This window comes from Hyperolius riggenbachi, chromosome 3, assembly GCF_040937935.1.
Source record: "Hyperolius riggenbachi isolate aHypRig1 chromosome 3, aHypRig1.pri, whole genome shotgun sequence".
Lineage (NCBI taxonomy): Eukaryota > Metazoa > Chordata > Amphibia > Anura > Hyperoliidae > Hyperolius > Hyperolius riggenbachi.
In genome coordinates, this window is record NC_090648.1 from 7,362,653 (window position 1) to 7,376,849 (window position 14,197).

Here is a 14,197-nt window from a genome sequence, read left to right on the forward strand (position 1 = left end):
AGGTAACTATTTATGTATATTTTTTTTATTTGTAATTTAAAAAAATGGAAACTTTAGGGGAGTGTGGGAGGTCAGGGGTGAATTAAAAAAAAAAAGGTAACTAGGGATGATAAACTGAAAAAAAAGAAAAAAGGGGGGATGTAATATTACAATTTGGCCACAAGATGTCCTCAGTGGTGAGTTCAGCTCCATACTGTTAGTACAGAAATGGAAGCACTACGTGGATGGGATTCATGAATGCAGCCATTCACACAGGGAATTAGATCAATGAATGGGATTTGTTTTCCCATTAATTGATCTAGCGGCGGGCGATCGGCAGCAATGAGCGGCTGTACCGAGCGCGGGGGGGGGGGGGGGGCGTATTAAGCGGGGGGATGCGGCGGGAGGGACATAGTACCTACGCCCCTGCACAGAGTTGTGGCATTTTGCAGGGACATAATTACTCGTCCCGGGGGAGGGAAAGTGGTTAAGCATATTAAGCAATATTAAGCATTTATAATGTTAAGTGGATGGGCGAAACTGGATAAATTTTTCATCAGGAGCGAGTGTGAAAATGTATCCAAATACCTCCTCCGTTTCACCCATCCACTTATATTGTAAATGCTTAATATTGCTTAGTATGCTTACTATGCAGAACGGAGGGGGGGATTTGTAATGGAAGGAGAGGGTCAAAAAACAGGGAGGGAAACCCTCTGCAGTCACATGCTGGTAATAACCTCCTCCTTCTACCCACAATCCTTTACTTCCAGCATCCAGAGAGGCAAAGTATCGCATGCAAATCATTAACACCGCATAACTATCGACAGTTTATCGCATCCATATCGCACCATTATCGCATCCATATCGCTCCATTAACGCCTGCTACCGAACACTCTTCTCTCTCTCCTCTCACAGTGGTGAATTGCAAACAAAGTGTTAAAATACTGCATGAGATAAAATACCGACCTTTTATCGCTTACTAACTCTCCTCTGGTGAATTGAGGGACAGTAGGGCTCAAGTCCCTGTTGCGATGGTAATGTGTATACAGTTAATTCGCCGGGCAGTGGAAGTGTCAGACACATCTTCAGCTTCTGTTGGGTTTCAGCAACATCAGCAGTTTCCCTGAGAGGCAGGAGAAATACCAACTAACAGCTTGTACAATTAGCTAGCTGACTTGGGGTTAGATTCACTTTGTAGGATGAGATCCCCACACTTTGGCCTAATAGGCTGCCTATCAGGCAGCCTATTGGGCCAATCAAAGTGCAAAGATCTTATTCTACAAAGTCACTGGACCTGACAGGGTCCAGACTGGGATAATTGGAGCAGGTGTTAGTTTTGGGGGTAGCGTGAGCTTGAGCAGTGTAGCTTAGTGAATCATCCCCTACTGATTTGTCTATGAGCCAGATGCAGCCTTCATAAGAGCCACATCTGCCTCCTGAGCCATAGGTTCCCTACCCCTGCACTAGATGCTCACCAGATGTAGCCCACCACCTATAGTTGCAGGTGGATCATGTGCATATGGTGTAACTCACAATGACATTCAACGACACTTGTGGAAATTCTTAACCTCTCTTGAGGCTCCTTTTAATCCAAATTAAGATCTCAATAAAATACATAAAAATTCACATAGCATACAACTGTTAACGTTTGCCTCTGGGCACAAACAGACTTGTGCTTACGATAAATATATGGCTTGTCACATATACTGCTGCCCAATGCCCATCTGCTAGTGTGTAGCGGGTGAAGATGCTGCAGCGTCCCGCTCGGATCCTCTATCCCGCCGTATGTGCTACTTCGGTCCGCGCAGCTACCAGTGACCGGCCCGTCTGTTCGCGTCTGTTATTTCTTGGGCGCCACCAGTACTTAAATAAGATGCAGTCTATGCAACACCCCTTTTACTACAAGGGGCACTATGATGAAAAATTGTAACATGTTAAACATGAGCAAACAGACAAATAAGAAGTACGTTTTTTCCAGAGTAAAATGAGCCATACATTACTTTTCTCCTATGTTGCTGTCACTTACAGTAGGTAGTAGAAATCTGACAGAAGCGACAGGTTTTGGACTAGTCCATCTCTTCATAGGGGATTCTCAGCAAGGCTTTTATTCTTTATAAAGATATTCCCTAGAAAGGATTAAAAAAAGGATGCTGGCCAGCTTCCCTGCTCGCTACACAGATTTTTGACAGTTGGAAAGAGCAACTGCCATTCACTAAGTGCTTTTGAAAATAAATATATCCCTGAGAATCCCCTATAAAGATATGGACTAGTCCAAAACATGTCACTTCTGTCAGATTTCTACTACCTACTGTAAGTGACAGCAACATAGGAGAAAAGTAATTTATGGCTCATTTTACTCTGTAAGAAGTGTACTTCTTATGTGTATATGTCTGCACATATTCTAAATTTTACAATTTTTCGCCATAGTGCCCCTTGAAGCTTCCTGGTGCCTAAATTACCTTCCTCAGGGGAGCTATGCTGCAACCTGCACCTCTGCTCATTACTCGCTCCAATACCCGGGGATGGGGTGAGTATAGCTGTGTCAGGGGATCCCCCAGTCAGTTTTACATTTTTTTTCACTCCCCCCCCCCCCCCCCCCCCACACACACAAACACACACCACCCCAATATTGCCATTACACAATGTAGAGTGTTGCCTGTGTGTTATTTTATGATCGGCTTCAGGAAGTTTGTCGGCTGTAATTAATCTCACATCAGAGGCCAGCAGGATAATTAATGACCCCTCTATTACTCCATGCACATAATTAGGCACTAAATGAGCACAAAACTTCTCTCCCGGCTGCAAAACATGAGAAACGTGACCCCAGTACAATCTAACAGCTAGGAGGTAAAACAGATAAATACAGGTGCATTCATCTCATAGTCAGGATAGTAATGCTCTCTTATATACAGTAAAAAGTATCAGTTCTTCCTATTGTTAACTGCCTTGATCGTAGCGGCATCACACTGCGCCATAATTACAGCCCTCAGGCAGGTGTGTGCGGCTGTGCGCCATCATTTCTTTGTTAAACATTATATTTTATGGTTTTTCATGTACTTGAGTGGTCGCGCCATAATACTCCGGCAGAGCTGTGTGCCATTTTTATCTGCTCCGTGGTGAAACTGCTTACAAGATTCAATTCAAGACTTCAGAATCAGAAAGATCATGTGCCCCCCTGGATGATGCTGGTGTAACACACAGCAAAGGACAGCAATTTGAAGTCTGGAAGATTCCAGGGCAAGGGTGGGAAGGATGAAAAGCTAGGTGGCCATGCAACCCTTCCTGCTAGGGATGGCCTTGCCTTTTGTGTTCACCAGTTGTCCGAAGAGAACCCCAGATAGCCATTTAGCAGCAACTACATACACAGTCCTTGTGGCATAATTGGTTAGTGCATTTGGCTGTTAACCGAAAGGTTGGTGACTCAAGCCCACCCAGGGATGGCCTTGTGTTTTGTGAAAGGAACTAATGTACCCTCCTTAAACTAGAAGATTGTATACAAATGTAAGCAGACTGCAGAGTGGCGCAGCAGGAGTGTGCTGGGCCCATAACCCAGGGGTAAGGGGTTGATGGATTGAAACCCTCCTCTGCTAGGCATGATTTCATTTTTGCACCTCGCTTTATCGCATGAACAAAATGGTTTCCATAGCCCTGTAAGGGAAAGTATAATAAGGGCCCTGCCGTAACATAGATATTACGGTAGCTAAGACTACTCCTGGGACTTTCTTGAGGTTGAAGAGATGAGTGAAATGGCTGGCTTCAGCCTGTAACGTTAGTTGACCTGGGATTGATTCCCGGCCACTGGTGGTATAGTGGTGAGGAGAGCTGCCCTCCAAGCAGTTGACCTGGGTGCGATTCCTGGCCAAGGTATGTGAGTGTGCTTTTGACATCCTACAAATTCCTGGAAGACAACATCCTCCTCCGGAGGAGGAGGGAGGAGGAAGGGAGGGCCCTTTGCAAAATAATGAAGCTACATGCCTCATATACCCTTAAAAACATATTTAAAGGCCACTTCCGGTTTACTACTCGTCCACTCGTCCCTACGCCACTGGATCACGGACTTCCTGACCAACAGATCACAAGTCGTCAAGCTGGGCAAGATCTCCTCCCAAGCAAGGTCTACTAACACAGGTGCCCCACAGGGCTGCGTCCTGTCGCCAATCCTGTTTTCCCTCTACACCAACAACTGCAGATCCACAGCAGACTCGGTCAAGGTCGTCAAATTCGCGGATGACACCACCATCATCGGTCTTGTGACCAAAAATGATGAGCAAGACTATCGTCAACAAGTCGACAGAGTTTGTCGTTGGTGCAAGGAAAACAGGCTGGTCCTCAACACAGCCCAAACCGTTGAGTTGGTTATTGACTTCAGGAAGCAGGCCCCACCCCACCTCCAATCTTCATCGAAGGCACTGAGGTGGAAAGGGTATCTAGTGTCCGCCTCCTCGGTACCCAGATCTCCAGGGACCTGAGCTGGAAGACTCACACGAGCACCACACAGAGAAAGGCCCAGCAGAGACTCTTCTTTCTTCGCCAACTGAGGAAGTTCGGGATGGCACAGGAGCTCATGTCAAACTTCTACTCTGCCACTATAGAATCCGTCATCTGCACCTCTATCCTGGTGTCAGGGGCGCCTCTAGGCATAGGCAGTACAGGCCATTGCCTGGAGTGCCATTGGTCCTGGGGGGTGCCATGTTGCAGAATTAAGCCCCGCCCCAAATTAAGCCCCACCCAAGATTAAGCCCCACCCCTGTGGCTGTTCTATTACTTGCTTCTGCTGAATCTACTTAGCGTAAGTTGCAGGCAGCTGACACCTCTGTGCCTTGTGCATCCTTCTTTCCTCCTTTGTGCCATCTCTGCCCCCTTCTGTGCCCTTTGTGCCTCCTTCTGTCCCCCTGTGCCTCCTTATGTCCCCTTTGCCTTTATTTGTCCCCTTGTGCTACCTCTGCCCCCTGTTCCTCCTTTAGTCCCACTCTGCCTCCTTCTGTCCTCCTATGCCTCCTTCTGTATCCCTTTGTGCCTCCTTCTGTCTCCATGTGCCTCTTCAGTCCCCATGTGCCACCTCAGTCCCCTGCGCCTTCCTCTGTCCCCATGTGCCTCCTTTAGTCCCCCTGTGACTCCTTCTGTCCCCCTTTGTGCCTCCTTCTGACCCATTGTAGAGGGTGCCAGGCCAACCAGGCGGGCATAAGTGCTGTGCAGGGGGGACCGTGGTCACCCCCGCCAGATGTTGTGTCCCCAGGTGGTGAACAGGCCGTGTCAGTTTACTGGCCCACAGCCCGTAAGCTCACTTCTGCAGCCTTACATTACGTGTATTTTCTGGTGAAACACTGCCCGCATTGCAAATTTTCTGATGAAACGCTGTCGCATTATGATTATTTCCTGGTGAAACGTGCCGCATTACGATTATTTTCATGAAAGGGGGCCATGGGGGTGGGGGCGCCACAGATTTTCTCGCCTGGAGTGATAACATGGCTAGAGGTGCCCCTGCCTGGTGTGGTATGCCGGATCCTCAAACAGGGACAAATACAAGCTTCAGAGGGTCATCAGGTCAGCGGAGAGAATCATTGGGAAACCACTCCCCTCACTGGACCTCCTCTACAACTCCAGACTGCGTTCCAGAGCACAAAGGATCGCTAATGACCGCTCACACCCAGGCAACCGATACTTTAAAGTGCTCCCATCCGGAAGAAGGCTACAGACCATTTCCACCAAGACAACCAGACATACAGGGGCGTAGCAATAGGGGTTGCAGAGGTTGCGACCGCATCGGGGCCCTTGGGCCAGAGGGGCCCCAAAGGGCCCTCCCTCAACTTTAGTATTAGCTCTCTATTGTTCCTATTCTCATAATAATCACCTCTATAGATATTTTGAATAGTGGTAATCATTAACAAGCTGCTCCCCATCCCCTTCTTGCACCTCTGACACTGTAGTTGCCATTGGCAGGTTTTGGTGTGCCATATCAATTGTTATGTATAAAGTGCTTGGGGGGGCCCCATTGTAATACTTGCATCAGGGCCCACAGCTCCTTAGCTACGCCATTGCAGACATATGAACTCCTTCTTCCCTGCTGCCGTTAAACTCTTGAACTCTATTCACTGGCTCCCTCCCTCAGGCCGGCAGGCAGATCATATGGTCCACTGATATGAGTGATAGGCCATCCACTGTCTGTGCGTTTTTGTTTTTTTGTTTTTCATGCCACCCCTGTCTTATTACTGCCTAATTCTGTAATGCCACACTTTTTAGCGTACATCTACTACTGTTCTTGTTGTAAGTTGTCATGGTTGTTTTAATGTCTCTGTTGTTACCTTTTTGTGCCGCTGATTTCTCTGTTTTTGTGCCGAATCCAATTCCGGGCATGACCCAGTCAGGCTTGGCGAAATAAACTGGATTCTGATTCTGATTCTGACTATCCGGATATCCGAATCCTTCGGATCGGAAAATTTTTGATCCAGATATCCGACCCGGATCGGATAGAGGGGTATCAGGATCCAGATAGTGAAAAGTGGTATCCGAGCAATACTGGTGGGTGGTGGTAGTAGTATTTTGATATTCTGTATCCACATCCTATGGAGTCCCAAGCAGGGCTGTAGAGTCGGAGTCGAGGAGTCGGAGTCAGAGCAATTTTAGGTACCCCGAGTTGGAGCCGTAGTCGGTGATTTCATAAACTGAGGGATTGAAGTCGGATGATTTTGTACAAAATTCACAGCCATGGTAAGTATTAGACTAAGGAGTCAGAGTCGAGGAGTCAAAGTTATTTTGGGTACCCAGAGTCAGTGTTGGATGTTTCATCATAAACTGAGGAGTCTGAGTTGGAGTCGGAAGATTTTTGTACCAACTCCCAAGGCAGTATTTTTATGCTTCTAGGCCAACTTTCCTATGCGGCATTCATGTTCCACATCCCCCTCCCACTCCACGTGCCCCGCCTCCTCCTCCTCCTCCTCCCAGCATAGAGTTCTTATGGAGTTTATTTCACAGAATTGTTATTTTATAAAGATGCTGTTCTTACACTTTAGCAGCTCACATTTTGGCCTCACTTCTTGTTTGTCATCATCAGTAATTGGCCTCCAGGGCTGTGTATACACTTACTGTATGGGCTGCTCTCCTCGGTGGTCCCAGACACAGTCCCGTCAGGAAGATACTGCAGGTAATATCCCATCCGACTCAACAACCGGGTCACTATTCCCTTCAGCTGCGGCTCTGCAAGAGAAAGTCATAAAAATCTCATAAGAAAAAAACTGCTGGATCCCCCTCCTCTCCCCCCTCCTCTCCCCCCTCTGACTAATCATGCTGTGTTTCTATCTTCTCTATACCCCTGACCTCTTTTCCTTCATCTCACTGTCTCCAGAGACAAACTATTCAATCCATTATCCCGACAGCTCAACTAGAGCGGCCCAATCCTCAATGACACAGTTCAGGCGGAGGGAGCGGGCGGGAGAGCTAGGAACCGCACAGAACGCAGGCGTAATGGGAACTATACAGCGGGTCAGTACAGGAAGACACAATTACTGTTATTTAGTGTAACAACTCTGAATACTGGGGGCTGAACGAGGAATAGACTAGAGAAATAGTGCTCTGCAAACAATATATACTGCTTATATCAGTTACATTTGTACGCTCCCTGCCAACAAATGCGGGAACAAGCTAGATAAAGATTGCCTCTTGGGTGCATACAAAATAATTATCTTTATTTATCCCAAAGATTACATATACTAGAAACATTTGCATAAATTACCAGATAAAAACAACATCGAGTACCCACAAAAATGACAAGAAGTTGCATACAAGACTACTCTAAAATCCAACAGTCACTAAGGGCCATCTCTACTCAAACAAGAGGCTGCAGTCCTCCTAAAGCCCCCTCTACACCGTTCACTTCCAGGCACGATCAATTGAATTCGATTGGATCAAATTAGATTAGATCGATTCAATCCGACATGTCCAATCGGGATTCGATCGATCGTGTGATCGATTTTGGCTAGTTTGCAATGAAAATCGTTCACGCGATAGATCGAATCCCGATTGGATAGAATCGATCTAAATCGACACTGAACAGTCATTAAAAATGAAATTGGTACTTACCTTGAGCTTCCTCAAGCCCACCGTAGGCTGCGAGATCCCCCAGCGTCCTCCTGGCTCCTCTCCCGGACCCGCTGGTGGATCTGTTACTGGTGACTCTCAGGCTGAAGGTCAGCCTTACATTTCCTGAATGGGGACGCTCCACATGATCACGCTGGCTGGCGTGACAGTCCTGCGCATGCGCTGTTTTCTTACTCTGAACTGCGCATGCACTGGACTGTCATGCTGGCCGGCGTGAGGACGCTTAGCGGCCGGCGTTATGCGAGCGTCCCGTCCAGGAAGTGTACGGATGACCTTCAGCCCCAAAGTCGCCGGTAACGGAGCCACCAGCGGGATCGGGAGAGGAGCCAGGAGGACGCCGGGGGACCTCGCCGCCTACGGTGGCCTGGAGGAAGCCCCAGGTAAGTATCAATTTCATTTTTATTGACTGCTTGGGGTCCCTTTAGGTCATAATTAAAATGAATTACAATTTTTGTAATTCATTTATTCTATTATTACAGAAATTGTGCATTATGATTTTACATCGTTATTGGAAATTATGATGCAAGATTATGTGAAATTCGTGCACATCACTGTTCATCAGCTCCACTTATTGGCCTAGGTTTATTTTTGTACTGCTCTTAATCTGACTTTTGTACTATTAACTATTAGTATTTGATAGGGTATAACATATCGATAAACCATCTGCCCAATTTGATATACAATGAAAGTTATTGGTTATTACACTGATGTGCAGAAGTGAGTGCAGAATAACATCTCTGAACACACAACACACGGGCATTATTCAATTCACTTCTTCACCCGAGCTTTCTCCTGGGAGATCATTTTTCACCTTCTATTTAGACTAATTTTTCCGCACTTTGCAAATGAAAATGTGACAAAAGGTAGGTTAAAAAGTGTTATCAAGATTATTTTAAGTATTTTCTTGCTCTCTGGTCAGTGGCGGAAGCCACGGAACTGTGGGCCCCGATGCAGTTTTACAATGGGGCCTCCCAGCACTCTATACATAACAATTGATACGACGCACCAAAACCTGCCAATGGGGAGCAGTTTGTTACTGATTACCACTATTTAAAGTATCTATAGAAGTGATTATTACCAGCACAGGACCAATAGAGAGCTAATACTGTAGATGAGGGAGGGCCCTCTGGCCCAAGGGCTCCAATGCGGTCGCAACCTCTGCACCCCCTATTGCTACGCCCCTGTCTCTGGTGGGTGTAAAAGGCATTTTATTGCCAAGTTTGAAGATATCACCTGGGAGAAAACTCAGAAGAAAAAGTGAATTGTGTATGGCCCATGGGCCCGTATGCCGTATATAACCCATGGGCCCGTATGCCCATATGGCGTATATGACCCATGGGCCCGTATGCGGTATATGACCCATGGGCCCGTATGCCGTATATGACCCATGGGCCCGTATGCCGTATATGACCCATGGGCCCGTATGCAATTAACGTTTTCTCCAGACTTTTTTTCTTAGGTAATATTTTCACTCCTTGTCAAAAAAAAAGGACCCCTGTCGTAAAAATCTTAAAGGATGTCTCCTTCCAGCAGGATAATACACCGTGTTACAAAGCCCACATAATCTCATGCTTGTTTCTGGAACATGAAAATGAGTCCATTGTGCTCCAATGGCCTTCACTCACCAGGTCCCCCATCAGCACCTTTGGGATGTGATGAAAAGGGAGATTCATATCATGGATGCACAACCAACAAATCTGCAGCAACTACATGATGTTATTATGTAATATGGACCAAAATCTCTCCACCACCTTGAAGAACCAATGCAGGTCTGAAGGCAAGAAAGGGTCCAACCCAGAACCAACAAGGTGAACTTAACACACAATGGTCAGTGAGTGTATAGTAACCACTTTAGAGATCAGATCATTCAATTTATATTTGTCAAAAATAAGCTATTTCTTCCTTCTAAGCGCTGACTGCCCACAAACAGGACGGGATAGGGGGGGCAGTGACAGAGCTGCATGCGAGAGGTCAGTAGAGGAATAGCAGAGATACAGGACAGGATGGGGGGTCAGTAGAGGAATAGCAGAGATACAGGACTGGATGGGGGGGTCAGTAGAGGAATGGCAGAGATACAGGACGGGATGGGGGGTTAGTACAGGAATAGCAGAGATACAGGACGGGATGGGGGGTTAGTACAGGAATAGCAGAGATACAGGACTGGATGGGGGGTCAGTAGAGGAATAGCAGAGATACAGGACTGGATGGGGGGTCAGTAGAGGAATAGCAGAGATACAGGACGGGATGGGGGGTTAGTACAGGAATAGCAGAGATACAGGACGGGATGGGGGGTTAGTACAGGAATAGCAGAGATACAGGACTGGATGGGGGGTCAGTAGAGGAATAGCAGAGATACAGGACTGGATGGGGGGTCAGTAGAGGAATAGCAGAGATACAGGACGGGATGGGGGGTTAGTACAGGAATAGCAGAGATACAGGACTGGATGGGGGGTCAGTAGAGGAATAGCAGAGATACAGGACTGGATGGGGGGTCAGTAGAGGAATAGCAGAGATACATGACGGGATGGGGGGTTAGTACAGGAATAGCAGAGATACAGGACGGGATGGTGGGTCAGTAGAGGAATAGCAGAGATAGAGGACGGGATGGGGGGTAAGGACGGGAATAGCAGAGATACAGGATGGGATGGGGGGTCAGTAGAGGAGTAGCAGAGATACGGGACGGGATGGGGGGTCAGTAGAGGAGTAGCAGAGATACAGGATGTAGGGTGGGGGGGGACAGGACAGGCATAGCAGAGATACAGGACGGGATGGGGTACATGTACTTATATGTAGTTTTGGTCATTATATCAATGTCCCCTACTTACTGTTTTGGACAGAGTGACTTTAATACTTACCAGGGTCTTTGTCGATGGCTCCTCTCCGGCTGCTGCACAGACGCACTTTGGAGACCAGGAAGAGGATCTGTTTTTGGCACAGGGATTTGGTTCCCCTTGGACAGACTTTTCTCTGGGGGGGTGCAGGGCGGGATCCTCCAGAATCTTTCACTTCTCGTCTCTGTCTGATTAATGAACTGGCCAAAGCAGCCATGTCAGTCCTCTAAGCCACCAGTGGTCCTTGGATGTGTTTGTCACCTGTCCGGGGAAGCCATGTGTTCTGGAATAGAATTCCTCTAGACTCCGGACCTTCTGTTGCATTTCCCACCTGTGTTCACATTTGTAATCCACCAGCTGTCGATGTTCAGTCCGGTCTCCTCCACGCTGCCACACGTAGATCCCGTAGCCGTCATTCTTCCCTTGTAGGATGCCGGGCTTCGTATCCTCATTCTATGACATATACAGCGAGCTCTGTGCTGTCTGCTGGAGATGACGGCCGGTCTGCCCCATTATCCACTACAGTCAACTGAATCGAGCTGCGATCTCCCGCGTGTCTGATGTGTTCATGTCTACTATTCTCATTCCAGCGATTCGCTCCCCCTCCCTTCTCCACTACAACCCCCTCCCTCATCCTTCATTACCCCCCCCCCCCTCCCTTCCGCCACCCACCGCTCCAGCCGTCCTCAACTAATGAATGTAACTCAGAAATTATTCCAGAGTGTTATTGAGTGACCCAGATAGAGAATGACCTTACTACACACAGCGCATACAAGCATTGCTTCATGTCATAACATGCAATTTAAACGCCGCCATTAATCATTGCAAATATTCCTCAGCTGACCTAATGTGACACAAAAAGCTCAGTCACTGCCAGGGGCGTCGCTAGCCCCAAAGATCCATGGCACGTGCCCCGGATCTATTCTGGGATGCCCTGGATGTGCCCCAGGCAGTCAGCTGTGGTGCCTCAATGGTGGGCATGCTGGGTGCTGTGGTGCATCAATCAGGGTATGCTGAGTGCTGTGGTGCCTCTATGTGGGCATGCTGGGAGCAGTGGTCCCTCAACGGGAGTGCCGTGGGTAGGAGCCGGGGAGGGGGTCCACTAGAAGGTCAGGGAATGCTGTGGGGGGGGGGGGGGGGACTGGCAGACAACCTGGCAGCAGGCCAGCCCGCCCAGCAGAAAGCCAGACCAGCCAGCACAGAAGCCAGGTGACTCTGCTTAGTTATGTTAAAGTGACACTGGCTATTTAAATGATAGTTTACTTTTTTTTTTTTTTTTGTATTAATGGAGAGGGAGCTTCATCCAATATCTTGCTGGGCCGGTCTACTTAGACCGCTGTTTAGGTCATGTAAATTTGGCTCCACCCATGACCACACTCAAAATCCGGTGTATGTGGCCACACCCATTTTTCATCTGGAGCATCCAAAAGTGCCCCAGATCTCCTAGGATTCTAGCAACGCCCCTGGTCACTGCACCCCCCCCCCCTTGTCTCTGCTATTCCTGCACTGACACCTCATACACACCTCTGTCAATGACCCCCCCCCCCCCCCTCCCATCCTGTCCCGTGTCTCTTCTTTTCCTGTACTGACCCCTCACAAGGAAGGGGAATAATAATTAAAAAAAAAATGATGTGGGGTCCCCCTCTCCCTCCCAAGCCTCTTTAACCCCTTTTCCCCCATGCAGGCTGGGATAGCCAGAATGCGGAGCCTCGGCTGTAAAAAAAAGTTTTCCCCCCTTTTGTTTCCCCCTGTCCTCCTTAACATACCCTGAAAATGTGGCGTTTCCAGCATGTACAGGGGTTTTGCTATTAACCACTAAATTATGTTTCAGTCCCTTTCTCACACTTTAAATATAAACTTTAAAATCAATTTTCTCCCAAAATAGTTTTTTTTTTTTTTAAATGACTCATGTACCCAGTGTTTTCCTTTCCATACCCTGCATTCTTTACTATTAACTGCTAAATTTAGCGGCCATTAAAATTTATATTAAATATAACCATTAAAAAAGCGTTTGCACAAAATACCTATCTATTAGCGCTGATTTCACACTTGATCCCCCTCCGCCATGCCTCTGTCCAGGTTTAGGTACACTGTTTTTGCCTTTTTTTTAAATTCTGGCTGCAGAAATGCCCTGAAAGTTTTAGAGATTTGCCTGCCATGTAAGTCTAAGGCGCTCGCTGGTCGCGGTCAATTCACACATTTTCACAGTAAATTTGTAAACGCATTCGGAATACGAAAATGTGACGTTCATCCATCACTACACATTACAACAGACGCATTACATCACAAAGCCACTACATGCATACTCCGGATACATCAGTAGTGATGACGAGCGTAATGACCTAATTGCCATTACGCAAACTTTTGTGTAATTTGTGAAATTACAATTATGACCGTAATCAAAATTTTGTGAATTTCACAAAATTACGCAAAAATTTGGCGTTTATGGGGAATTTGTAATTACGATGCAACAGCACGTGCAGAGATCTTTGCATTATCAGATATTGCAAGGCCCAAAACCAAGTGTCTTAACATGACCGGTAAATGCACCATGGCAAAGAGCACCTGTCTTAGAAGTGGCTGCAGATAGAGCCTTCTGATACATTTAAAGCGACAGCATGTGCAGGGGCCTTTGCATTATCAGTAATTGCAATCAATGAGTGACTCCTGAGTTTAGTCATTACCTAAATGTGCATAATTACTATTAGAAACTAAATTACATCCATTTGCGTTTTACAAATTTTTGTGTTAAACGCGAATTTGCACCGAAACGCGAAATTACAAAACTGAAATTTTGCTTAGGGAATTTTGAATTACAGTTTGTATGGCAATTATGAAATTACGAATTTGTGTCGTAGCGGCAACATTTGCATCCGTAATTAAGGAAATGTGAAATTACGAAAATTTTGGCCCAACACTATACATCAGCTTAGCAGTGACACAGACAGCAACAAAAACACTAACAATATAAGGACTGAAAAAAATGAAAATGCACAAAACTTTTTAATTTCAATACATTTTTATTAAGGATATCATTTTACCACAAACAACGAACATCCATGAAGAACAATGGTCATGTGGAGTAATATCTCTACAACCACAAGTTATATCAGTGCTTAGAAAACAAACAGAATTATAACAAAGTATATTTCTAAAATAATATTAATAGTAAACTATCACAGGAGCCCTAGTGGTCAGACCGCAAATGGCCTTCCAAACGGTGCCAGCAAACGGATCGTGCAAATTCTGGTCGCAGTCAATGCGCAGGAACCGTTGGGAATTGGCCGCAGACA

At 46.7% G+C, this 14,197-nt stretch overlaps 1 protein-coding gene across 1 annotated transcript in view; it reads right to left on the bottom strand.

Annotated features, from left to right (window-relative positions):
- The window catches only part of FGF11 (fibroblast growth factor 11), a 60,271-nt gene extending 48,769 nt beyond the window's left edge, over positions 1-11,502 (bottom strand). Inside the window, exons 1-2 of the mRNA XM_068273836.1 lie at positions 10,929-11,502; positions 7,063-7,173 (exon numbers count right to left, since the gene is read on the bottom strand). Of these exons, the coding sequence (XP_068129937.1) occupies positions 7,063-7,173; positions 10,929-11,121 (304 nt within the window). The 5' untranslated portion in view covers positions 11,122-11,502. The remainder of the gene's footprint in view (positions 1-7,062; positions 7,174-10,928) is intronic.
- Between the last annotated feature and the right edge of the window lie 2,695 nt (positions 11,503-14,197).